Source organism: Dama dama, chromosome 26, assembly GCF_033118175.1.
Source record: "Dama dama isolate Ldn47 chromosome 26, ASM3311817v1, whole genome shotgun sequence".
In the NCBI taxonomy this organism is placed as follows: Eukaryota; Metazoa; Chordata; class Mammalia; order Artiodactyla; family Cervidae; genus Dama; species Dama dama.
This window is the reverse complement of record NC_083706.1, coordinates 35,793,870-35,821,478: the sequence shown is the minus strand read 5'-3', so window position 1 is coordinate 35,821,478 and position 27,609 is coordinate 35,793,870. Positions and strand designations below refer to the sequence as shown.

The window sequence follows — 27,609 nt, the reverse complement described above, 5'->3', positions numbered from 1 at the left end:
TCTTGCCATTTTATCTTCTGGTGTGATTGACGTTGAAAGACTGTATGATAACCAGCCAGATCCTGGAATGTGACTGCCAGTATTGGGTGGTGAGTCCGTGGGCTGAAGACAGAGGGTGGAGAACAGCCTAGGCCCTGTGCATCTCTGCAGCTGAGTGGGACAAGCCCAGGCGGCCTGGATGGGGCAGTTCGCTCTCAGCAGGCAGGGAGGGAAGTGAGGCATCACTCTAGGCTACTGGGAAGGAGCAGCAAGCATGTGGCGGGAAATTGGGCCTTATTGTAAGGAAGGTGCCTGGCCCCCGGGGCGACAGGAGCACAGACCAGCACGTTGAAGCCCCGCACGGGATGAGCTGGGGACGGACCACACATGTGGATTGCCAGGACAGCTACTTAGAGAGGTTCGCATTCCTCCCCATTGAACCAGCTATGATTGTGATGGTTTGTTAAACAAACAAAGGACCCAAAGCTGTGAATGGGGGAGAGAAAAGACTTAAGGTGAAAAGGAGAGGAGGCCCTGTTTGTTAGTGTTCCACTCTTTTTAAGCTCTCTCCCCCATTTCCTCAACATTCCTTTCTCCCTTTCAGAGAAGGCAGCGCGGCAACTTGCAAAAGTTACCGCCTCGTGTCTCCAGCCCTGTTTCCTTTTAAACTGGAAACGGGAGGAAATGTCTCTCCCTTTACAAAGGCAAAATGAGAAACCGGGGTCGTCTTAAAGGAATAGGGATACATATTTTTATATTTCTAACCAAGTGTTTCTGGGTGAACAATTGGCTTGGCATTCTTTGAATTTATGGGATGTGCTGTGGAAAGGCAAAGAGAAAGTTCTCAGTCAAGCACTGTCCCATAAATAAGGCAGGTGGCCGCAGAGGTGGGCAGCCCTCTGCTCCTGGAGGGAGGGAAGTGAGCGTTGGCGTGGGTGCAGCAGTTTTACTTTTTTATCCCTTGACTGTGTACACAGTTTATGATAGTCAGGTGAGTTCTGGATGTTCATCCATTGAAAATGCTTGGGGGGGCGGGAAGCTGTAAATTGTCTTTTAAAACTGCCAGTTACATTTATGTCCATTCAGTTAATCAGATTAGGTCTCAGGACTTCCTTGTGGGGAAGAAAAAGGAACTATTTAGATTTTGCGAACAGTATTGTTACATGTGCTATGCATTATCCCTAAGGGGGAGGGATCGATCCTCACTTGTAACTTTTGTGCACAGCAGTTTGTCTCTGCAACACCTTCCCTTTCTCTGGCTCCCAGGTTCCTCTGCCTGGTGCACCAGCCCCCGCAGTGTGTTCAGGGCACTGTCTCCCTTAGAGGCCCCTCTTCTGCTCCTCTTCTTAGGCTCACACCTGCCTTCCAGCCAAACTAGACCACGGGATCACACTGCCCTGTCCTGCTCCAGGCCTCTCTGCTTTTACATGGTCTTCCCTCGGCCTGAAAGAGACTGTCTCCCTTTTCTCCACCTGCTTTGCTCTAAGCCCAGTGTAGGTATCAAAATTATGAAAACTTAGAAAGTACAGATATTCGGAGAGAAAAAACAAAGTCCCCTCTAATTTGGCCCCCCAGCAACCCTTTGCTGACACTTTGTTTTCTGTACTTTCAGTCCTTTTTCATTTTTTTAATTTAGAGACTGTTGTTTTAGGACAAAACAGTCCACTCAAGTCTTGAGCATCCTTTCCTGATCACACATTGTAACTTTCAGGGTTCTGTCAAGAGATGTGAACTCAGGAATCTGGCTTCCCATCACCCCTGTGACTTGTGAGCTTTTCTTGTTTCTTTTCTCAGCATGAGCCTTTGCCCTCACACACTTCCTGGGAAGGAATTGGTCTTTTCTTTTTCCTAGAATAGTCACCGTATTAGGACAATAGACCCGGCTGATAATTAGGTAAGTTTGGTTCCTTGGTGCCCTACTCTTAGAGTCCTAGGAAAGATCACCACTGTCAGCTATAGAAACACACCCCAAAGGGCGTAAAGGGGATCGTCGCAGCTTTGTTGGGAGGGAGGAGGGGGATATATTTCCAGCTGTCACAAAGGAGTATCCCTGCCACTGACTTTAATGACTAGAAAATCTTCTCCTAATACCAGAGGCTCTCGTCTGGATTTCAAGTCTGCGCTCACCCCTCCCCCCACCTCCCCCAGCGTGCTACCTAGAGTTCATTAACAGTCTTCCTGAAACATTCCGTCCCATCTCAGCTGAGAACCAGGCCTGGGCGTCGCGCTTGCCTCTCAGGATGCACATACCTATTTTGCTTGCTTGGCGACCTTTGTCTGTTTCTTCCTAAATGTTCATGTTTAAAAACACCGTGTAAGAGGTGGGTTGGGGAGGCATGGGGAGGATTTCAGACTCTGTAAGGATATTTCCTTTCCCTCCCCACAGCCTGATGGATATTAAGCTGAGTGACCATCCCGTCGAGGTGCTTTGGCCCTGTCTGGGGGGCCCTGAGCTGTGTAAGCCCCTCTGCTTCCATTCCATACAGGTGCGGGAGGCAGTGGGGTCCTTACAGGCTGCTTTCAGGTGACGCCTCTGGGAGCCTGGCTCCTGGTCAGCAGTCCCCTTTGGCCCTTGGAGGTTTGGTTTTTCTCAGTCTTCTGCGGCTCGCTGAGGCTCATACTCCTGGGCTTGTGCTGTTTGCAGTGCTTCCTCCCCTCCCAGTCAAGACAGAGCTATGGGCGTTATCTCTCTGTCTGCCTGTGCCTCTCCCCAGCTTCATGTAGAGTGGCTGGTCTTGACAAATTCAGTTACGTGTTATCGTCCATCTGCTAAACACATTATAACAACAACAGGCTCACATCTGTTTAAAAAAGAAAGAGGCCTACCTCTCCTAATAGGAGAAAGTGGGCAACCAGACAGCATCTTTGAACTGTTAGGGTCTTCGTTTTTGCTATCACCATCTAGAAATTATTTGGAACATCTCATCAAGTTTTTTAAAATGCAGACTGAATTCTCATTTTGCTTCTTTTTATCACCATGGACTTGTCACTGCACTGTCTTACCTAAGAGGAACTGAGGGAGTTTAAAGGCAGAAGGCTTCTTCTGTTCTTAAAGCCTCCAAGAATTACATGCCCCCACAAGCCTGCTTCCCTCAGGCTCCATCCACGATGCAGAGAAGATCTCCTAAGAGGGGATCCGTCTAGCTGCAACCTGTTGCAGAGAAAACAAACCCCACCCTACCCCCAGGACACCCCACTGTACACGCCAAACCGCTCCAGGGAAGACCAACACAGATGATCAAGGCTGAGCACACCCACGCAGAGCCCAGGGTAGTTTATAAAGTCATTTATAGAAGCCAGACTCCGAATAGTATCCACTTCCCTGCAGCCGCGGGTACCATGCACTGTTACTTAGTTGGAGATAACCTCAGCACCTCCTCCGTGCTGGAGGTCTCCTTGCTGGCCTGAATGCCCATTGCTGCTGCTGCTGCCGTTTAATCATTCAGTCTTGTCTGACTCTTTGTGACCCCATGGACTCTAGCTCACCAGGCTTCTCTGTCCATGGGATTTCCCAGGCAGGAATACTGGAGTGGGTGGCCATTTCCTTCTCCAGGGGATCTTCCCAACCCAGGGATCTAACCTGGGTCTCCTGTATTGGAAGGTGGGTTCTTTACCACCGAACCACCAGGGAAGCCCCGAATACCCATTAGGTACCATTAAACTCAACACAGCTAAAACCAAACTCCAAATTCCTGGTTTTGCTAGGTTTTTCTTCTGGGTCTTGATCTTTCTTTCCCTCTTCACCATCACTCTCCCCCTCTTGCCTTTAAACTTTTCTAAATTCTTATTTGACTACAGTGGTCCCTCCTTGTCTGAGATTTCCCTTTCCATGATTTCAGTTATCCATGGTCAACCTTGGTCTGAAAATGGAAGATTCCACAATAAATAATTCATCAATTTTAAATTGCACACCATTCTGAGTAGCATGATGAAGTGGTCGTGCCAGCCTGTTCATCCCACCTGGGACATGAATCTTTTCCTCTCCCAGCATATCCTGCCTGGTGGTCATTAGTTGCCAGGTCAGTTATCAGACCGACTGTGGGTATCACAGGGTTACCTGTGTTCAGGTAACCCTTGTTTTACTTAATAAGTGCAAAAGTGATGATGCTGGCAATTTGGATGAGCCAACGAGAAGCCATAAAGTGCTTCCTTTAAGTGAAAAGATGAAACAACTTCATAAAGAGAAAAATCACATGCTTAGGTTACTAAGACGGAATCTTCTATCTGAAATTGGGAAGAAGGAAAAAAATTTGCTAGTTTTGCTGTTGCACTTCAAACCACAAGCATTACTGCTTCGGTTCATGATAAGTGCTTAGAAAAAGACATTACATTTGTACAATAAGATATTTTTGGAAAAATATTTTGAAAGAGAGGGGAACCCCATTCATGCAACTTTGAGCACAGTATGTTGTGATAATGGTTCCATTTTACCATTGTTGTTAATTCCTAGTTGTGCCTAATTTCTAAATCAAGCTTTGTCATGGGTATGTATGTATAGGGAAAAACACAAGGTTTGGTGGTGGTCTCAGGCATCTGCTGAGGGTCTTGAACGTATCCCATGTGGATAAGGGGGCCGGCTGTAATAGATGCCTGTTGTCCCACTCCCTGGTCACTGGTCCTGGGATGCCCCGCCCCTTGCAGTCCGGCTCCTGTGGTCTTTGTCACTCTGGGCGGCTTAGATTCTTGGGCCGTTGATGCCTTTCCCGTCACTGCCTCCTGTTCCTGTTGAGACAGTGTTTCACTGGCGTTTTTCTACTTGTTTCTGCTGCTCCTCTGTGTACCTCTTAGCTCCACACAAACCTGGAGTTAGTGGCTGCCCTTGACTAAACAGGTTAGTCCGTCTGCTGGAATGTTACAGCAAAAAAGCCCACCTTCTCCCACTGCCACAGAGCAAGTATATCACTGACACGTCCTGATTTGGTCTCTCTCTCTCCAGCCTGTCTGTCCCTGGTGCCTGCATGTTTACCTTCGTGTCCAGTCAAATTGAAGTCGTTACTTTCACGTACCTTGTCTTGATTCATTCCCTTGGCCTGAAATAGACCACTTCCCCCTTGAATACCAGGTAAAGTTGCCGGCTCAGCTTAAATTTTGGCTTCTCCATGAAACCTCTCCTCATCCCCCAAGTAAGAGAAGTTATTCCTTCAACAATCATAGGGTAAATGCATAGGGCGAATTATTTTAATGGTGAACCAGTAGATGAAATCTGGATAAATTCTTATCCATTCTGAGTTTCAATGATTGTTTTCACCTTTTTTTTCCATGTGTGAGTCTTTATAGAGCAGTTTAATTGCATCATATCTTAATTCCTAAGGAAAAGAGCATCTTAGAATGCAAAAAGCCTCACTCCAGTCTTGGGTGTTGTCTCTTTCCCTTCCACTGGGCATTACTTGGTTTTGCCTGACTTTCTGGTTTTTGCCAGTCTAATTGGGGGTGTGTGTGTTAAGAAATAAAACAAAAAATGTCAGATGTGATAAGTGCATGACACGAGAAAAGAAAAAGGCAGGAGACAGACATAAGGTGTGCCAGGGGTAGGGTGGAGTTGGTCCCAGATTAATCAGGATTGAAGTTTTGCCAGTCAAGAAGAGGGAAGACCCGAAAGAATAAAATATGTAAGGGAAATGATTTTAATGATGGAACAAGAGATGAAACCTGGATAACATATTTTCATCTGTTTTATTGACTACTTGAGTTTCTCTGTGAAATACCTTTTTTTTTTTTCTTGCCTCAGAAGGTTTAAAGGTTTAAAGTTTCGTTTTAAACATTAAGTCTGTAATCTTTCTGGGATTAATTTTATATAGGTGTATGGTAGGAATCCAGTTTCCTTATTTTCCACATGGATAACCAAGTATTAAGTAGTCCGTGCTTTCCCCAGGGATTGCGGTGCCAGCCCTGTTGTATATTAAGTTTCCATATAAAGGGGATCTGTTTCTAGACTACTCATTCTACTCCCATAGGTCCACTTGTCTAACCCTGTGCCTACATCATACTGCCTTAAATACTGTAGCTTTTTAAAACATGTTTTTATCTGTTGTCTTTCACCATTTTCTTTCTGATCAATTTATAGGATGATGAGCATGATCCAGTCGAATGGGGAAAGTCTTGACTACTCTTGACTTTTCCTCCTCAATGTAAAAGTTTAGAATGATCTTGTCAAGTTCCAACAAAGAATCTTGTTGAATTTTTATTAGAACTTCACTGAATCAGTATATTAACATGAAGATAACTAGATAACTGAATATTACAATAATACTATCTGTATTTCTCTATTCGTGAACATGGTATGTTTCTCAATTTATTTAGGTTTTCTTTTATGTCTTTCAGTAGAATTTTATAGTTTCTCCATAACTATTTTGTTTATCTTTGGTTAGACTTACTTTAGATATCTTTGCTTTGTGGCTAATTAATTTTAAATTATATTCTGTTTGCTGGCATTTAGAAATGCAGTTGATTTTGTATTTTGACTTTTGTAACCAAATACCTTGTCAGACTTCCTAATTCTCACATTCTATGCGTGGATTCTTTGGGGTTTTCTGTATAGATAGTCATCTGTAAACATTGAAATATTTATTCTATTCTAATTTTAAGTCTTGTTATTGCTTTATTGTATGAACCACAACTTCTAATACAAATCTTTAACAAGAAACAGTGATGATAAGCACCTTTTTCATAAAGCAAAGATGGTAAACTGTTTCATTAACTTAAATGTTATCTCTTCTTTCCTGCTTCTTAGTCTAGTGATATATATTTTAACTATTTAACCTATGGATGATTTTACTGTTAATTAGTCTCTGAGTTATATTAGCTGTGTTATGAAAGGTTGTTTCATGGTGCTAAATCTAGTTTCAGGTGATCACTAGAACTAACAAAGATGTAAAAATAGCAGGTACCCTCAAAAGAAGCCACAGTGGCGAACATAAAGGCGCCTTAGAGTCATCAGGGGAGTTTATTCAAATGGCAGATTCTCAGATGTTCCCCCAGCAAGTCCGACTCAAATGCCTGCCCCTGCCCCTGGGGTCTTACACTTGTCACTGCCCTTTTTGTTATTGTTTGTTGTTTTCTTTTTTTTAAAATCCTGTTCTTCATTTAGGGATCTCTTGGTTCTCTCTAGAATATTAATGCTAGTTGTTTCTGAAGCTTTCTTTTTCCTCCATATAGTTTTTTTCTTCTTCTTCTTTAACCTAGCTGCTTTTTTCTGTTTCTTCTGTGTTGGTTTTTCCTAGTAGGTGCTGGCTTCTGATTTCTGGTGATGCTCAGCTGCCTGACTTGTGAGTGGAGCCATAAAAAAGCTGATGGGAGCTTTGTGTACTTAGATAGGCTTTGTCAACAAGGGCTTCGTTGTAGGGTAATACGGGTAAACCCTTCAGGACTGCCATTTGTCCTTGTCGTGAGCTCTTTTCTCTTGGGCTAGTCAGCTTTCCCAGAGAAGACTCTTTCAGTCTCCCGTCTTGGAGAGTATAATAGGCCTGGCTGCCATTGTTCTGATCACCGAATAGGGGGAAGTATGTAAACTTCCACTTAATTCACCCTGTTTCAGCACAGTACCCACTTCTCATACCCTCTGTCGGGAGGGGGTCAGAGGGCTGAATGCACTGCCAGACTTGAAACCACTCTTTCTGTTTCTATGCCCACATGCATCCCCACTCCCAGAAGTTCCTAGTGCCTAAATTTGAGCCTTTTGATGGTTGCTTCATAGCTTTTCATCATTGCCTTAGAATTCAGCTTTCTGAGGATGGCTAAGTCCGTTCCTGCTTGTTTCCCTACTTTCCAGTTTCCAAAACGTTGTTACTGTTTTCTCCTTTCCTGTTATCTTAGGCTGTGTTTTTTGCCGGGGGGCGGGGGGGTGGTGGTGAAATCTCATTAATACTGTTTTTTTTTAATGTATTTATTTTAAATGAAACAAAGATGGATATTTTTAATGGTAAAAGGTACAATTCACAAAGAAGATAGACATCATAAACCATTAGACACTTTGATTAATACTGTTTTACTAGAGTTTCAGGAGAGACTGGAGCTGCATACTTCCATTCAGTTTACCGTCTTTAACTCGACTTTACTCCCACTACTTGTGACTAGAAGGTTAGCACCCTGTCCTTTTTCCTATTTTTCTTAGTGCGTAGATTTGATGTTCTGAAGCTGCGGTATACTTTTCTCTCTAAATATGTTATAAACAACTCACTTCAGCCTTCCGGCTTATTTTAGGCCTCATTTCTAAGAAAATAAGAGTTTAGTCACGGGTTAACAAAATGAAGTCTCTCCAGGTGACAGTTTAGAAGAGTCAGTAGGCAGCAGAGCCGATGGTTTGGCAGGCCAGGGAGGTGGGGCCTTGCCGTGTGCGCGCTTCCCACAGCAGGATGGGCAGGGGCGGAAGGGGGCCAGAGCCAGTGCCTCCCACCACCAAGAGCAGATTGTTTCAAACACTTAAAGTGGACGCGTGTGCCCAGTGTTGAACGGTCCTGGAGGGAACACAGAGGAACCCCCTGTGGAGGTAGTTTCTCACCAAGCCAGTCTTCCCTTTCTGAGCCTGGGTTATCCACGCTCGGTACCTCCACCGTGGCCCCCGTAGCCCGAGTCCCTGTGGGCTCACCTGGACTTCTGTAATCGCTTCCTCAGTGGTCTCCCCGTTTCACCATCTCACCATGTGGAAGAGGTGCCCATTCCTCTGCCCAGGAATGACGAGGGAAGCAGCAGTTGGCCAGGTAGATCCTGGGTGGCAGGAGAGTCCAAGAAGGGGCGTAGTGTGGAAAAGACAGAAGCATGAGGGATGTCAAGCATGTTGAGCAAATAGCCAGTGGGTTGATCTGCAGCCTCAGTTGCCTTTGGGCCGCTGTGGGGCAGAGGTCTGCAGACAAGGCAGGGTGACAGGCTTTGAGGCTCCAGCCTGGAATGCAACCTACCCAGGAAGCTTCTACAAGTGGTGTGTCAACTCAGGTGTTGTGGATTTTAATGATGGTCTGTTAGTACTTTATTGAGGATCCACACACGCATACACACTTTAATAACAGATTTTTAAAGATGCTGACAAATGAATCCCTGTGATTTGGAAGGCATCCTGCCCTCTAGTCAAAAGGAAAGCCTGTCTTCCATGATTGGATCTATTACATTATCATCTGTACCCCTATTTGAAATGAAATTTGTACAAATTGTTTATTGCTTGAATTTCCAAAGAACATTGTCATAGAGCCCTCCCCTCCCCTCCTTTTTTTAACCTTCACCTGATAAAATGCAGGGATTGAGGCATAAAATATATGGCCCATGGCTTAGGAATTGTCAGTGACTTTGTGAAGTCAAACTGAACTGATGGCACAAAGCGGAGGATTTCTTTTTTTTCATCTAAGTCAGTCAGTGCCCTTTAATCTGTTTAAATATAGAATCCCTTAGAAAATCTGAAGAAAGCTATGGTCCCTCTCCTCGCAAGAACTGCAATACACATGCCTCCTAATTTTCCATAGAATTTTGGAGAATTCAGAGTCATGGGCCCTGGAAGCTCTGCCATGGGCCCCACGTAAAAACCTCTGTTCTCAGTGGAGGCTGAAAAGCCAGCCACAGCCATCTGGTAGGGGACTCAACAGGCCTCGCATCTATAATCCTCAACCAAGTTATGAGTCCAGCCCCGGGAGGTCCTCTTTTACTGATTAGACATATAATGAGCCCCAACTCTTCTAGCATCTACATGCTCAGGTACAAGACCTATCACATGTGCATAATAGAAAATTAGCAGTAGCAGCCACCTGGAGTTTCTGAGAATCTTCTTCCTCCTGCTGATATTTCTGGATGGCTTTTTCATGATAGAGACTTGCTACAAGTCCTTCAAGGACTACTAGTAGTCCTTGCTACTAGTCCTTCTAGTCCTTGCTAGAGTCCTTCAAATATGGAGGGGAGCACCTCTCTAGAAGCCGCCTGGAGCCAGATAAACAGGGAATTTCCACCTGCCCTGCTCCATGGTTGGCTGTTTCATATTGTGTGAGTATAAGAAGAAACCGAACTTTTAAAACTGACCTTAACACATTTATATAAAAGCCATCCTAGGTTTCAGGAGTATGAGAGGAAAAGAAATGTTTAGAACAGAACCTTCTTATCCACAAGGAGCGGTGATGAATGGAGTCCAAAAAAAAAAAAAAAAAAAAACCAACTTAAGAGTACCCATGTTGGAAGACTAAAAATGGAAATTCAATTTCCTCCCAGAAATGGGCCTTGCATTGTGTCACTGGGGACAATGGAAATAGAAGCCAGAAGTCATGGTTTATTTTGAGAATGTTGTAAAACATTTGTCCCCCATTAGCTGATTGTGTTACGCAGCACTGGGGACGTCCTGGAACTCCACTTGTGCTCTGACCTCTCCCTCCACCGCCGTATACCACCAGCCCTCAGGGAACACAGTCCTTCCTGGCTGTTGCCATATATATATGTTCTTATTCCAATCTGATCCTCTCTCATCCCCAAAATAATCAGCACGAACAGAATGAAGCAGATGGCACAAGCCTTCTTTGGCACACGGGCAGATCTGTATCACTCACTCAGTATTTTTAGAATCAAGGGGATTGAAAATTATGTCCTGAGATGTTTTGGGGGAAGACTTACTCTCTTTTCCAGGGTGACAGGTGCTGAAATATTACCATATTTAAAGACTCAAATGCAATCTGTATGTCAGGTCACAGGGCAGACTGATGATCATCGGGACCATCCCTTTGTTAGTTCTCTGTTTCAGATTGTTGGCAGTTGGCCAAATAATAGAAAGTTCATCACAAGTCTGTTTTAAGGGTGTGGCCAGAGCTTATCAGGTTTCAAGGAAAGATTGGAATCAGCAGCAGCCAGCCAGTTCTGATCAAGTACATGGTGATGGGAGATGTTGTATTACCCACACAGCTTATTTTTTAAAAATAGCTGGGCTTTGATCCTCGGCCACAATGAATTTATAATCTGTTGGGAAAGGCTATGTTTATAGAAGTTTGTGATTATATCATTAAAACAGTGTAAATATTTATATTTGAAGATCCATATTAATGAAATACACAGTTATGGTGAATGAAATGTTATAACTATTAGTTAATTTGAATACATCATTTTTAAAAAAGCCTTCCTGAAGAAACTAAGGAATGCTTACTGTCATAAAGTAATTGAGTTCAACATGTGAGGACCAATTTTGCACGTAGGGTTGGACTGGGTGTATTTAACACAGAGACCTAAAACTTAAAAAGATAAGTCTTGGGCAAAGACATTAATGCAATAAGTAAAATAAGTGTAAAAATGTTTATGTGACTTAATGTTTTGTTGTTCTCTGCAAGTTTAATGGGGAAAGAGTTGGAAGAAATGTCTCACATTTAAATACAGTATAGTCATGTCTAAAATGCCTTGATTGTATACCCACCATCTTTGAAGGCCCGAGGGAAATGTAGTGATGTCAACAACTTGTTGGACTTTTGAATCTAGGGAAGTGACTGGAAAGTGGATTTGGGAAGCTTTATTCAATGCTAACAGGCAGGTACTTTTTCTTTACTTGAAAAAATCTGATTTTTCCTTTGTATTCTTGGTGTGTTGGTGAGCAAACGTTGGTATCTGTTGAGAAACAAAGACCTCGGGCCAGTTTTTACTTGCAACTTCGTATGTCCTGTGTGTGTGGAGCATGTGTATTATCCAGGCTCCTGGCTCCTCCAACTCTGAGTAACGGGTGATAAAGTATATGCGGGGAGAGAATGTGTTTCTCTTTTCCATTACATCCATAGCTGAGTGGTTCAAACTGTGTGCCAGTTTGCAGCTGATGGTTTCTACTTTTAATCCCAGTGTTTATAAATACTACCATATATTTGTATGGAGTGTTTTTAGATTACAGAGTGCTTTTAAGATTCATCTTGTTTCAGTTGGTTGTCCCCACTGGCTCATTTACATGCATCAAGTAAATATTACAAATGAGGAAACTGAAACTTAGGCGCTAACAAATGGATGAGCTGGAATTTGAACCAGGGAATCTGTCTACTATATTCATAAAACAAATGACTGGAGCTGGATATACACTTGCTGTGCTTCAGGGAAATGCATGAGGGTGAATCAGAGCTTAGCTGTGTCTGGAGAAAAGCGTTAGCCTTACTTTCACTTCTTGTGGCTCCTGTGTTTTCCAGCACAGGAGCCAGTAGCCTTGTGTGGCGACTTAAATGACAATGTCAGTTTCTCAGCATCACATTTTGAATGTTCAGTAGCCATTCATTTCCATCACAGAAAGTTCTGTTGGACACTGGTCATTTCTCATAAATGCAGGAGTTGGGGAGAATCAATTTAGAGTGTATATGCAGGGGGATTGGTGTAGATGAGAAAATGTTTAAAATCTCACCACCAGACCAGCTCCTTCTCTTGAGTGACTAATGCTATTTTGAGTTCAGCTATAAAGAGAACAAGAAAAAAAAATGAATTTCAAGCTTCATATTGTGTATACATTTTAATCTCTTAAAATAGACCTGGAAAACACAGCAATCTCAAGTGAATGAGTATATTTAATGATGATGATAAATTCTGTGCCTTTTATGGATGGGCCAGTGTTATGGCCAGACTCAGGCTGGATGGAAAAGTAGGACACACCATGAATCCTGGCAGCAGAAACTCGGCCACACAGGATAGAATTCCTGGAAGGAATTACTTTGTCTGTGGCCAGGGTGCTTGGGATGCCTCGAGGCTGGGCCATGGGGTGAACTGGCACACGATGAGGGAACGGGGAGTTGGAGGGAGAGGGGTTTGGACGGGGCCGGGACAGGGACTCAGTTCAAATCGTACTTGGTCCCAGAGGAGTCTCTGTGTGCTGCCATCAGAATGGAGGTTTGGTGCCAAGATGCTGGCTGAGAACGCCAGCGTCCCCGGCTTTGGATCAGTGCTTGGAGCTTCAGGTCAAAGTGCACACGTCAGCTCTGAAGGTTCCAAGCAGGTGGGGCAGGACAGCCAGGGGTATCTGCCTGGTGCCGGCTCCTTGTGAACTCTGACCAGACACTAAAAACATCTGAGCTAGTTGATGAGGAACATGAAAAGTTTCCTGCAGTTTTCACCCCTTAAAAAAGGAATGTGTGTTTGTCTGTGTGCATGTGCCCGGTGCTGATATAAAGATGCTTGAACTATTACTGTAGTAAAACTTCATCTAGCTAGACTCCAGCTTTCTGATCTGAAAATAACTCCAGAGGTAAGTAAAAATTAACTGAATAGTAAAGATCTCTAAAAGAGTTGGCAATAAATGAATGATGCAGGGACTAGACGCCTCGAAGGCCTGCCGAGATTGGTCAGGTTCACACACATGCCGTGCTCACTTGCAAAGTTCAGAAAAGGCTGGCCTGTGTGCAGAAGTTACCCCAATGTGTTTAATGTAAGCAGACAGTATGCTTTTTTTTTTTTTTTTAAAGTATCGGCACTTGAAAGGTTAACATCCGTTGCGTGAGAATTCTCTCTCGCTAGAATGGCACGGGGTTCTGGGTAGCCAGGCTTTTCCTGTGTTGTTGATGCTATGTTCATGATGCTGTTTTGGACTCGTAAGGCTCCCAAGTGATGGGTGTGTTGGCAGAAAAAGAAAAGCCTGGACTTGGGTGATCTGCCTGGGTTGCAAGGATGGTAAGACCTGGGATTGGAGGCAGGCTAAGGCAGCAAGCCCGTATCCTAGGAGTGGCCTTCCAGCAGGTAGCTCCCCTCCCCCATCCCCCCTGTCCCCACTGGGTGGGGCTGGGGAATGAGGAAGTGTTCCCACAGACTAAAGGGAAAAAGAGGAGTGGACAGTTTCCTGGAAGATGGTGCCTGCATACCAGAATGTGCTGACCTGTGCCCCAGCCGTCGTCACTCTTGTCTTTGTGTGAATCTCATCTCCCCTTCAAAGGCAACACCTCAGTGAATGAGACTAGCTTTGTTTCCACTTTGTTTACGCCGTAGACTTGAGTCCTTCTGCACGGTAACCTCACAAACAAATCAACTTAGATACATACAAATGATTTCGTCTCATCCCCTGGAAGTTTAAACAGGTGTGATAAACAACTTATGTTCTGCCAACAGTGAGTGACGAGGACTAGCCAATGGTTTGAATAAGCGAGGATGCCTCTCTTTTCTCTACCAATAAGACACTCGAGCACACTGGGGGTGTGTGCGGGTGTTTTATTTTCCCCTTTGAATTGGCAGACTGAACTTCACACTGACCTGAGCTCGTGGCTTGAAGTAGATGATACCAAGTCTGTGGAAATAGCTGTCTGTATCACAAGGGAAAGTGTGTTTCCTCCGCCATCAGAGCACTGTGCAGTGACTCCTGCCCCTGTGAAGAAGCACAGACAGGAGCGTCCGCATGCAGAAGGACCTCTTAAAGCGCAGGGAAGATGGAGAGGTGTGCCACATTAGAGCCATTGAAAGGAACACGTTGAGTCCAGGTAGTCGATGCTGAACGGGTGGACGAGAAGCGTGGTTTGCCGACGGCTAATGCGCAGAAACTCTTCCTCTTCTCTCCACAGTCTGGTGACCCAGGACGTGCCCCAGCTCTAGTGACGCAGTCTGCCTTTCTGCTCGGGAACATCATCTGTGCCTCAGACTTGCTCCTCTCAGCCTGAGACCGCGTGGAAACTGGGATGTAGGATACAGGAAGCAGAGATAGTGGTAACCGAGAGGCCCATGTCTGGGTAGATCCAGGTCGGGGACCACAACGCTGCCTCCCCCTGGGCCTGGCGGTTGGCTGCTGGGGCTCTGCTGACGTGCTCAGCACAGTCCTGTCCTTCTGTTTGCACTTAAATGGCACAGCATTTGGTCAGCGCATCTGAAAAGGAAAGTGTGTGAGACAAAGCCCATGGCTACCTACCCCTGCCAGTTATGTGGCAAGACCTTCCTCACCCTGGAGAAGTTCACTATCCACAGTTATTCCCACTCCAGGGAGCGACCTTACAAGTGCTTGCAGCCAGACTGTGGCAAAGCCTTCATTTCCAGATATAAATTGATGAGGTGAGAGGCTTCAGAAAAGGTATGTGCTTTTCCACATACCTTTCAAAGGCTTTGCTAGCCCTCAGACCAAACGCTGCAGGGGAAAGCGGATGCCCTTTAGCCTTTAAGGCTGTATCTCCAGTGATTACTATAGTTTTTATACGACAGTTGTGCTCTGCAGTGTTCAGTTCACTTTTTCAACAAGTATGTCTTGTGTTCCTACAATAAGCCAGGCCTAAGAACAGAAAGATGAGAAGACCTATGGCCGGGGAGATAGTCATGGGAACACCATTAAAATGTCATCCACGGGCTTTAATCCCAGAGCTGTGGAAGTGGTGGAAGTTGTTCTCCACTGCTGGGTGAGACCTGGGGAGGCTCGTCAGAGTGGTACAGTCTTTAGCTGTGATGTGAAGAATGAATGGGAGGCGGGCAGAGAGGAGGTTCTGGGGAAGCCCTGAGCCTTGGCCTGGAGGCACATGTGGACAGAGGGTCGCGCTGGAAGAGGAACGGAGTGAGGCTCAAACTGGAGGCAAGAGGGTAGCAGCTCAGAACAGGCTGTGTCTACTGTCCTAAAAGGCTTGTTTTCTTCTGAGGAGTGTAAGAACTGAACAACATGATTTGATCAGGATGTTAGAAAGATGGCTCTGGCAGTAATTTGGAGAAGAGGGAAGAGGCAAGTAGACTGATGTACAATCTGTTGTAACAGTCCAGGTATGAAATATATAGAGCCTCTCCAGGCCCGGACAGTGAGGATGGAGGGGAGGGATTCAACAAAGGGTAAAAACTACTTTGCGGAGATAGGTCCTTTCTTAAAAACAGTAACATTTAGTCTGAATTGTTTCTTGAGCGTCTTACTTCCATGAGAGAAATGGTATATGAGATGTAGTTTCTGCCTGTAAAGGACTTGTATATCATAGAAAGATAGTACTCAAAATACACTCGCAGTGAGTACGTTGCACGGTCGGCTGATTGACAGTGAACGCTGTGCGTGCGCTATGTATACCATATGCTCAGAGCTCCCACGAACGCATGCCTGTCTGGATACCGGGGTGAGGGAAAGGCATCTTTGGCCTCTAGTCTTCATGTGATGAACTGTAACTGTCAGACCAGCGGATAAGTGCATGAGTGAGAGTGAGGACTGAGAGACAACTTCCATCTGATATGCTATGAGCACAGACCACCTTATGGTTAAATTTGGGAGTGCTCCTGGAGGAAGGCCCTGGCGGGAGTTAAATAAGTTATGTTCCTGGCCCCTATCAATAGCCCTGGTACAGATCATTGATAAGCTGATTTGTTCAAATAAGCCTACCAGTGCTTAAAATTCAAATGTGTTCTGTACATCGGCCAATCTCTAGTTGCCGTAAATATAAGTATTGAGTGCCTACTGTATGCACCAGTTTGGTTGCAAAGGCTTCCTGTTTTGCAGCACGCTTCTTATGTGTACACAGTAATTATCCTTGCCCAAACACCAAAGGCAGGGTTAGCTGCAGTTAAGCCACAGTGAGGATATTATAACTGTGGGTAAAGACCAAAATACATATAGGAGATAAATATTTGGAACAGACAGTGGCGCCGACAGATTACTGGAATGACAGGAATTAGGTGGGATTACTGTGGTAAACCGCACTGAAGGAGATGTCTTAAGCAATATTTAGGAGCTGGTAGTTCAGAGCAAGGGAGACAACTTGTTCAGCTAAGGGTGTGAAGAGAGGCAAAAAAGGGAAGCAGTGTACTTTCTGCAAGGACAGCCTTCCCTGCCATAGCCACCAACATGTCTTGCCCCTCTGGCCTGAAGCAAGGGAGGGAAGAGGGCAGGGTGCCTTATTTATTTTTAAAAGGGCAGCATTTCATCTTGTGTCTTAGTTGCCACATAAAAGTTTCATTTCATAAGCAAAGGTTGAAGAAGAAAGTAACTGACTCGCTTAACTAGAAAAGAGCACATGGGACCTAATATAGCGAAGGACGAAAGCAGTTAGACAGCCAAAGGCAGGAACAGAGGATTTGGCAAGGCAGACGGCAGACTGAAGTCCCAGGGTCAGCAGTTAACCCCGGAAGCATTCTAAGATCACTGACGTGGTCCAAGTGACACCCGAAGATGGTGTTTTTTTGGAAACTACAGGACAGACCGAAAGTCGTGCTTTCCTGGGTTGTGAGGTGAGAAGAGAAGCTAGGGAGGGCAGCAAGACGTGGGAGTCGTTTTAGCTCTAAGGTGATCATGGTCTAGACTGGGATTGTTGCGTGAGCAAGTGAGGAGTCAATTAGATGGAGAAGAACTGGATGCCAGGCAAAGGAAAAAGTAAAAAACAAACAAAGAAAACCAGGGGTTGGAAGGTCGTGGGATGTGATGTGACAAGTGGTGTTACTGCTAAAGTGTGACTTGTGTCCCCCTGAACCTTTCTCATAGGTAGGACAGGAGCAGGACAGGAAATACCAGGTCCAGAGCTGCTCCTGTGGCACTGATCTACACATGGCTGATAAATGAGATCTAATCAGATAAAAGTCCACAGAGGAAAAAGGAGAGAGAGGCAAGATCTATCACAGAGCTTTAGGTTCCTGAACACTAGTGTTGGCCCAGAGAGAAAATTGCTTAAATGCCAAGTTTGTTATTTGCCCTCTAGCCGGCTCCAGAAACCCTTTCTGCAACCTGTGAATGTATTTAAATACATCTGGAACTCAGAGAGACCAGCGTCACCTCAGACCCCAAGTACCTGTTGTGCTGGCCCGTTGCCCAGCGTTGTTTGTGCCGCAGTCGGAGTCTGGGTCCCTGTCAGTGTCCACGGGCAGCAGCTTGGTGCTTCTAGAGACAGTCCTCTTGAGTTTTGTCAGTGAAATTACCAGTGAACTTTAGGAAGTGAGTTGGAAGCGTCTAAGAGGGATCTGGAGACAGGGGGTTCATGCATCTGACATGAGAGCCCACGGGAAGGTATTAAACAGCAGAAACTGAAGACCTCACTGTAACGTTCTCCTGGGAGGCATGAGGGTGAAGCTCAGAGGACACATGGTGGGGGGGTTGCCATTCTGGGCCCATAACTCGTAATAGACACTTTCCCTGATGTTAAGGATAGTCTTTTTAGCATTAATGTCTAAGGCCTGAACTTTCTGTCAAGATAGAGCAGAGGTTGTACTAGAAACAGTAATGGTGGGGGAGGGGGGGCAGTGTAGAGTTCTGTGTAGAAGGCAAATTGGATCATTTTTGGAAATTCAGAAATTTTAAGAGTATAGAATAGTCATTTAAACCCCTTCCTGAAAACTATTTCTTCATGATCCTATATTTTAAAATACTTGAATATACTTGTGTTTAGAAATCTCTGTGTATAGATTAGGAAATACGTTCTCAATGCATGTTCTTTACAGGTGTGACGGCTGCATCGCATCACGTAGTACTTGTTCTTTTTTTATTATAAAGTTTATGTGTAGAAATCTGGAAAATATAGAAAAGTATTTTAACAACTAAAATGTATATACCACCACCTGGAGAAAACTACTAACATTTTAATATTGTTTCTATATGTTTCTTTGGCTCTTAAAAAACTGTTGTCTGTTGTGAATTTTCTCCCTCCGTCCCTAGGCATATGGCTACACATTCACCCCAGAAATCTCACCAGTGTGCTTATTGTGAGAAGACGTTCAACCGGAAGGACCACCTGAAGAACCACCTCCAGACGCACGACCCCAACAAGATGGCCTTTGGGTGCGAGGAGTGTGGGAAGAAGTACCACACGATGCTGGGCTACAAGAGGCACCTGGCCCTCCACGCGGCCAGCAGTGGCGACCTCACCTGTGGGGTCTGTGCCCTGGAGCTGGCGAGCACCGAGGTGCTGCTCGACCACCTCAAAGCCCATGCCGAAGAGAAGCCCTCGACGGGCACCAAGGAGAAGAAGCACCAGTGCGACCACTGCGAGCGGTGCTTCTACACCCGCAAGGATGTGCGGCGCCACCTGGTGGTCCACACGGGCTGCAAGGACTTCCTGTGCCAGTTCTGCGCCCAGAGATTCGGCCGCAAAGACCACCTCACGCGCCACACCAAGAAGACCCACCCGCAGGAGCTGCTGAAGGAGAGCCTGCAGTCTGCAGACCTTCTCAATACTCTGCACTCTCTCTCTCCCCAGTTCCAACTGAAGGCCGCCCCACTGTCTCCTTTTCCGATAGGGGCCCCTATACAGAATGGGCTTGCCGGTAGCCTGCCAGCTGAGGTACACACCCTCAATGCCTTGGAGCAGCCCACCCAGCCCATACCGGTGCTGTCAGAGCTCCTGGCCCCCCTGCACCCCATGGCCGCCCCCAGCTCCCCCCCCGCACCCCCCCAGAACCACAAGTACAACACCGGTTCTACCTCATACCCCCCACTTGCAGGCCTGCCAGTCAAAACAGAAACTAAAGGGTATTGCAGTGCCAATTTGCTTGAGGACTTGCCTCTGCAAGAGCCTCAGTCACCTCACAGGCTCAGCGCAGGCTTTGACCTGGCTAAGGGAGGCGCAGGCAAAGTAAACCTGCCCAAAGAGATAGCCGCAGATGCTGTGAACCTGTTGCCTGCCTCTCTGGACCTCTCCCCTCTGCTGGGCTTCTGGCAGCTGCCCCCTCCTGCTACCCAGAATGCCTTTGGGAGTAGTGGTCTTGCCCTGGGGGCTGGGGAACCTCTGCCGCATAGGCTGAGCTGTCTGGGGCAGCAGCCCCAAGACCCCTCACTCGCCATGAGCACTATGAGCCTGGGCCAGCTCCCCCTCCCTCACATCCCCCATGTTTTCCCACCTGGCACTGGTTCGGCTATCCTGCCTCATTTCCACCATGCATTCAGATGAATGATTTTTGGTTTTTTTTTAAGCATACTTTTCTTACTCTGAAAGATATTTTGAGAAGCATTGATATCACCTATGATAAGATATTTTGAGAAGCATTGATATCACCTATGATAAGATATTTTGAGAAGCATTGATATCAGCTATGATATTTTGAGAAGCATTGATATCAGCTATGATAATATCATCAGCTATGATAATACAAGGAAAGATTTAGGAAGCAGGACTAGAATATGGCTTATTCAGTGATGACTGGCTTGAGAGAAGAGAGTTCTCGAACTGCATGTATTGTGCCAATCTGTCCTGAGTGTTCACGCTTTGTACCAAGTTTAATAAGCAAATATTCTTCAATGGAACTGCAACCATTATCATAACCGACATCCATACGAGGGCTGCTATATATTGGTGTAGCTATATATTGGTGTTTGTCAACTTAATCGTAAGCCATGATCATAATAATGTTAGCTAAATAACTTTATGTGGCACTGCCTAGGAAGGGAACTATGGAAAGGTTTGGATTTCTCCAAAATGGCAGGATTTTTAAAATAAGAAAGTAATCTTTATATCGCATATTATCACTAGGCTGTGTATTTCTTTTCAGGGAATTTTCTACCTTCAGGGTTGGATGTAGTTTAGTTACTATTGCCATAGCCAACCTGTAGTTTTACAGAAACAATTTCTTGTGGAATAATAGACGTCTTCATTTTAAAGCATTTAAATGTAGTTTGAATATTTTCCACAGGATGCTACAATGTGAGTTATCACTTCATTTATCTTAAAGACTAAACTGTCAGTTATATCTGACAGAAAAAAAAAAAAATCACTGTGTAACCAGGTTAAGTGGTAAAATAATCCAGGCGTCAGTCAAAATAAGCATTTTACTGACTTTAATATTGATTATATTTTTAACAGGAATTTAAGAATATTACTGGAATTTTAAAGTATATATATATATATCTCTATTAAGCAAGAATTTCTTTTGCTCTGCTCTGTCTGGCTTAAAATACTACTCTGCTTAAGTATTTTTAATCACCAATAAGTAAATGCATTTTAAAATTCATCATTTAAGTCAATATTAGTTTTATTCAAGAAATATAACGTTTTACAATGTAACTATAATCTATCTCTGGAATTTGGTATCTAATGAGTTTTTGAACTATAAAACCTAACCTTCTTTTTTTAAAGCTCCTCTGTCTTTTGTGTTTAGAGGCTTTCAATATGAAGATATATCTTACATATAATAAATAAATAAAGTACAAATTCAGCAAATGGCTTGATTCATTTTTAGATACAACCACACCCCCACTCTCCACACAGACGGAAAACATTTCCAGCTCCTCAGCTGCTCTGTCATGCCCCCTCTGGGTCATCACATCCCCTACAGAAACAACTATTCTGACCTCTATTCAGCATCGATTAGAAACTATCTTTTTAAAACAATTATTTTAAGGTTGACACTTGTATGCTTCATTAAATTCACAGCACAAAGAACTTATTTCTAAACTTACTGTATGACATTGTGAATTCTTCCAGAATGCTGTGTAATTTATTTCTGATGTATAGGTCAGAATACTAGCTTCTGAAGTTTCATCTATACTGGGCTACCATGATCCAGTTTTACAGTGGTTACCATTAGTTTCCAGTACAAATTATAAATTATTTCTTACTGGGATGTCTTCAAAAAGTATTATGGCCCATAATACTGTTTAGGTTTGCTTGTTTGACCTCTAAATAGGGTGGGGGTGGGTAGAGAAAGGGGAACCTTGAGTTCATTTGTCTTGTTAAAGCAGCATATTAGCCAAATGTGAGAAACCATGGTTCAACACAGTCCTTTGGAGTGAGCTGGTGACCATCAAAGAGATGATACAACGGAACACAGGTTACCTGGTCAGTAGGACTCCACCGCTCTGGGATGTCTAAGCTCCTATGTCCACTCTTACCTCTCGCTAAGGGAAGGCAGTCTCCCAGAGCAAGTGGAGAGGGGCAGAGAGGCAGCTCACTCTGGCTAAAGCTTCCATTTTCCATTTATAGAAGCTTCCACAAACACTTTTACATGTCTTCAGTCAGTTCCAGAACACATACCTGATTTACCTAAGCATAAAACATAGCAATTGGTCCCCAAAATACAGATTGTAATACTTCCAGATGTTGTGTTTGCTGTACCTGGAGGCTGGTACTCTTATTTAGAAAAAAATGACTTATTCCTAAATAAAGTTCCCTGACCTTAATAAAAATTCTGATTAAAAAGCATAAATTAAGTATAAATAACTACAAAAAAAGTTTACCAACCCTTAGGATGATCAAGAGAAAAAAATAGTTGAGACACCACCTCCCAACAGAGCTACATGAACTGAAAGTGTACTGAACAGTTGACTTCCAAGTTGGCCATGATAAGTAGATGGCCTGAGTTCACTTAGAGGATCCTTTCTACAGGGTGGAAAGGTTATTGTAACCTGTTCCTTTCACTGTAGTGTTCCCCCAAAACACTGGTGTATTTGAGACAATTCTACATGGCATACAGATGGACGTTTAAAATAGGAGTAGCTACTAATGACAGTTTAATGTTCATTAGAAGCAAACATCAAAGTTTATCCAAGCTGAGATTTCATGCCTATTATGTAGAATAAACTAGGTAAAGATTTTCCTAGGAAGTAATAAAGACTGTTTTACCAAAAGTTTCTAATATCAAAGCAACATTTTCTTTAAAAAGACTAAAAAGTGTCCATTTAAAAAAAAGTTTCTTAACACATATATATGGAATCTCGAAAAATGGTACAGATGAGCCTATTTGCAAAGCAGAAATAGGGACACAGACATAGAGAACAAACGTGTGGACACCAAGCGGGGGAAGGGGGATGGTGGGATGGGACGAACTGGGAGACTGGGATTGACATTACACTACTGCGTGGAAAAGGGGCTTCCCTGGTGACTCAGCTGGGAAAGAATCCGCTGCAGTGCAGGAGACACAGGCTCAATCCCTGGGTCAGGAAGATCCCTGGAAGAGGAAATGGCAACCCATTCCAGTATTCTTGCCTAGAGAATCCCATGGAGAGAGGAGTCTGGCAGGCTACAGTCCAAAGAGTCAGACACGACTGAGCCACTAAGCAGGTATGTATAAAACAGATGACTAATGAGAACCGACTGGATAGCACAGGGGAAAAAAGCTTCAAGCGAATCTTTAAATCAAGAGTTATCATACAGGTGGATGCGTAGTTTAATGATTTGAGGGGAAAAATTTGAAGGGAGTAGATAAAATTTTAATGTAGTTTTTACTTGTTCTACATCATGTCTCCAAAGAAATTGCAGGCGTGTAAACAGATGCCTCCGGTCCCCTCACCTTAGGTGGAGTTCCTGGGTACAACCATCCAGGTCAAGGACGCTTAGGGAGTCAGGCTGAAAGCAGAAAGGGAAGGCACTTACTTTGGAACTTTGTCGTTCCCACATTAAGAATGTTAATACAGGCCTCTTTTAATTGTTCATTGTTTTTAACAATTCACAATATCAAAAATTCTCCAGCTTCATAGCAGTGTCTATTCAGTGTCAACCTCAGGGACCTGTCTTTGTTTGGTAAAAGGGACAGGGCAGTAACCTTCCTGGTCAAAATGAAGAATCATTTCCCTTTCCTGTTAAATCCAAGAAACAAAATGAAAAATTATTCCTGCTTCCTGTCAAATTCGAGAAGCAAAAACTGAACGTCATTTCAAATTATATGTTTAACAAAAGAGTAAGTTTCAAGAGCATACATTTTAGTAACCTAAATCAGGATCTGCCCAAAGTCCTCTTTGGCCTGCTATGGATTCATCCTCTTAAAGGCTCATTAACTGTGTCTTGCCCATTAGATGATTGGCAACACATAGACGTTAAAATTTTTTTTTTTCCTTACCTGGCCTCTAGGAGTTAATCTTTTTTAGAAGATTTAGTAAATCCTTGTCTGAGTTTTGCTCCAGAAGCAGGGTCCACTGCTGATCCTTTGCAGACATAAACAGATTTGTTATTATGTAAAAGCAAACATTAGCAACAACAGAAAAAAGGGATGATTATGAAATTCTCACATTGGACTCAAAAGTCTCTATTCTTCCTTTTTGTTTTGGAGCTATAGACAAGTTCACAGTCCCTATCCTGGGCCAGATAATAAGGAAAACAGAATCTGTGTTAGAAACCCTCTGTCTTCTACCCTTAAGCCTTCACTTACCCATGGATGGGCCTGTTGGCCCACCACCTCAATGACCGCCACCCCCATTTATACAAATTGACCCTCAACACCTGATCCCACTATAGCCCCACCTTTCAAAATGTACCCAGAGAATGTTCCACATCTTCACAAAATTCTTTGCCTGCTCTCGTGTTAGAAAGGTTTTGATAAACCTCATGGAAGCATGAGAGGCCTTCCCTCCCAGCGGTTATCTGCACAGTGATGGACTCACTTCCCAAACAGGACTCTCTTCCTCTGTGTTCAGCCCCACTGCTAGGAATGGAGATAGAGGAATCTATGGGCAAAACACGCCACAGTTTGTGCTGGATCACATGGAATGGGACAGGATTCTCAGAGAAATCATTAAAAAAGAAAAAAGAATAGTACTCTCTGTCCTAGAGGCCTCTTTTCTAATCAGTGTTTTACATAGAAAGAATGACCGAACAACCCCAGGAAACTGTGAATCAATATCAAAGGACACAGGATAAAACTCAGTGATAGTATTACCCAAAGATTTACAAGTTTTGTTTTTCCCAAGGAATCAGTAACTGACCCTTCAATACTCATTACATTTGCTACACAATTAAATGAGGTAAGGAGGGGAGTATTCTTGCCTGAAAAACCCCATGGACAGCGGAGCCTGGCAGGCAACAGTCCATGAGGTCACAATGAGTCAGACATGACTGAGCAACGGACCACACAAGACCCAAGGCAGGTCAGTGCAGGCAGGATGCTCAACTTGATCAAACCCACTGGGCTCCAGAAACCAAAGCAGAAACCAGAGCTACAACTCCACAGTGGTCTTAGTCTCTCTGTATAAAGGTGCCGGAGAAGCTGCTGCCCAGAGGTGCCTTCCCTGTAAATCCGTCACTCCTGTATCAAATCCCTTGAGAAAGGAGCCATGTAGATATTTGCTGACCAGGCTATAAACTCAGTTCTCATCTGAACATTAGAATCTTTGTGAGAAAAAAGAGCCATATCCTTTTCTAAAATAATTTCCTAAACATATATCTACTAAGTAATATACGTATTTCTCCAGGGGATCTTCTTGACTCAGGGATCGAACTTGGGTCTCCTGCATTGCAGGCAGATTCTTTACCGTCTGTGCCACCAGGGAAGTCTAATATATACACTAGTATATGTTGTTCAGTCGCCCAGTCGTGTCCAACTCTTTGTGACCCCATGGACTGCAGCATACCAGGCCTCCCTGTCCCTCACCATCTCCTGAAGTTTGTGCAAGTTTATGCCCATTGCATTGGTGATGCCATCCAGCCATCTCATCCTCTGATGCCCTTTTCTCCTTCTGGCCTCAATCTTTCCCAGCATCAGGGACTCTTCCAATGAGTCAGGTGTTCACATCAGATGACCAAAATACTGGAGCTTCAGCATCAGTCCTTCCAATGAGTACTCAGGGTTGATTTCCCTTAAAACTGACTGGTTTGAGTTCCATGCTGTCCAAGGGACCTTCAAGAGTCTTCTCCAGCACCACAGTTCAAAGGCATCAGTTCTTTGGCATTCTGCCTTCTTTACGGTCCAGCTCAATTGTGAGGTACTAGTATATAATATATGCTAAATAATATATAATATTTATATAATTATCTCCTTAATGTTTTTTGACCCAGTTTTCCCAAAGTAGATGAAGATTTGCTTGGCTCTACCATTTTCTATTAAAAACTCCTTTTGCAAGTTGCATCCCCTCTCTGCTTTCCTCACCTGTAAACTAGGGCTATGAATAGTATGTCTACCCCTTTGTGTTACTGTGAGGATTAAATAAGGATTAATGAAGATTCATATTTGAAGAGCTTAAAACAGCATACAATTGAGCATGCGCTTAATTCACTGTCTATGAAGAAGGGAAATATTCGGCACAGCAAAAAAAGCAGAGACAACCTACCTATTCAACATCAGGAAAACAGACAAGTTATATTGTCTTTTTGTGATATCATTTGTATCTTTGAAAACATACGATATTATGTTTTTAAAGCAACTCTTTGCCATAGGGAAATGTTGAAAGTCTGTGGGGAAAAAAATCAGGATGTGTTCATGGACTATGATCCTAATTTAGATCAAAAGAAAACAAAAGAGGCAGCGAATAAAGAGAAAAAGTGAAGAGGTATCAATATTAACGGTAGACATGTCAGGGAGTGGAATTATGGATGACTTTTATTTTCTTCATACTTTCTCTCCATTTCCTAAGATCTTCTACAGTAAGCATTAATTTCTCCCATGTCAACTTTTTAAAAAATGCCCTTTCTCAAGAGACATTTTGGCAGGCTAACTTAAAATCTGTAGAACCAAAAAGTTCCTAGGTCATCATAACAGCCTCACCTTCACAGACACATGTGTTAGGGCAGTGACACCAGCATTGGCATTAATCACACATAGTCTGGACACCCTGCTGAGCATTTACAGCCCTCCTTGCTCTAGTGCCAGCCTTCCATTCTAACTTTAACCCCAGTTCTTCTCCACGCTTTGGCCAAATGGACCATTTTTTCCCCCCCAGAGTATGTGTTGTGTTCTTATTTTCATATCTCTGTTGCTTCCGCAACTTTTCTCCATTGGTCAAAATCTAGCTCATCCCCAAAGCCTCCACCTCTTATGAAACTTTCTCTGACCATTACCTCCTCCATAAAACCTCCTGGGAAAAATAGATCTCTTTCTTGTAGTCCCTTAAGGCTTTTATATCCCACTGTTAAACATTAGATATAATGATTACTGACTGCGGATTGTGCCTAACACATGTCTTCCCTCACTGTGAATTTAAAACAAAAGGTTATAAATGGGAGATTTTAAACGTTTGTTTTACTCAAGAGAGTCAAAGAATGAAAGCCGGGGTTTTAGAGGGCTAACTACCAGCTAGATGAAAGACAATAATAGGATTCCAAGTGGAAGGCAAGTGACATCAAGTGGCCTAAACGACAGATTGTCAATCTAAAGATAGCTAGACCACCACCAACAGTTTTTAAAAAGATCCTCTTATTACACATAGATTAGTACTGACCAGATCGAAAACAAGGGCCAGTAGACGAGAATCTGATTCATACATGGGCCTATTCACATTAGTAAAAATACTCAGGCTTTTCTCCAAGCCTTAAACAGTTTTGAAAATTCACCTCCCCTCAATATACTTCTGCTTTCTCTCCAGAATGGCTTCAAATGAAATGTGACTAATTTAAAAACACACTAACCTTGGTGATTTTATTTTTAAATGTTAACAGGTGAGGCCACAGGTAAGAACAGAAACTAAATTGAAAAAGCATCTTGAACCAGAAATTTTTTTAAAAAGCTATCTCTTAAAGCTAATTAACATGACAATTCTATTCATATTTAAGTGAGAAATTATAGACTCAAGATACCCACTTTGTCCAATATATTTCATTCAAAAAGTATTTACTGAGCATTTCATAAATGCCATGAACAATTCTAACAAGTAGAGATGTGTGTGTGTGCTAAGTCACTTCAGCCGTGTCTAACTCTTTGCGACCCCATGGACTGTTGACCGCCAGGCTCCTCTGTCCATGAGATTCTCCAGGTAAGAATACTGGAGTGGGTTACCATGCCCTCCTCCAAAGAATCTTCCCAATTCAGGGATCAAACCTGAGCAGTACAACAGAAGATAAACCAAGTAGACAGATTCCTGCCTTCTTGAAGCTTATATCCCCTTTTCTGGCATAGTGGGTGGGACAGGAAGAAAATAAATATGTATTGAATATATTAGATGATGGT

At 43.7% G+C, this 27,609-nt stretch overlaps 2 protein-coding genes across 20 annotated transcripts in view; one reads left to right on the top strand and one right to left on the bottom strand.

Moving 5' to 3' along the window:
* The window catches only part of PLAGL1 (PLAG1 like zinc finger 1), an 88,152-nt gene extending 67,197 nt beyond the window's left edge, over positions 1-20,955 (top strand). For 5 of the 19 annotated variants that reach the window (XM_061130326.1, XM_061130325.1, XM_061130316.1 and 2 more), the window contains 3 exons: positions 14,113-14,354; positions 14,436-14,916; positions 18,464-20,955. In XM_061130326.1, coding sequence (XP_060986309.1) covers positions 14,765-14,916; positions 18,464-19,694 — 1,383 coding nt within the window. In that variant the 5' untranslated portion in view covers positions 14,113-14,354; positions 14,436-14,764 and the 3' untranslated portion in view covers positions 19,695-20,955. Of the gene's footprint in view, positions 1-10,126; positions 13,136-14,112; positions 14,355-14,435; positions 14,936-14,961; positions 17,050-18,463 lie in introns of those variants that run through there. The other 14 variants (XM_061130317.1, XM_061130320.1, XM_061130324.1 and 11 more) reach the window with 10 other exon arrangements.
* A 2,035-nt stretch (positions 20,956-22,990) lies between these two features.
* Positions 22,991-27,609, bottom strand: part of ZC2HC1B (zinc finger C2HC-type containing 1B) — a 36,905-nt gene continuing 32,286 nt past the window's right edge. Inside the window, exons 7-8 of the mRNA XM_061130335.1 lie at positions 23,575-23,659; positions 22,991-23,084 (exon numbers count right to left, since the gene is read on the bottom strand). Of these exons, the coding sequence (XP_060986318.1) occupies positions 23,589-23,659 (71 nt within the window). The 3' untranslated portion in view covers positions 22,991-23,084; positions 23,575-23,588. The remainder of the gene's footprint in view (positions 23,085-23,574; positions 23,660-27,609) is intronic.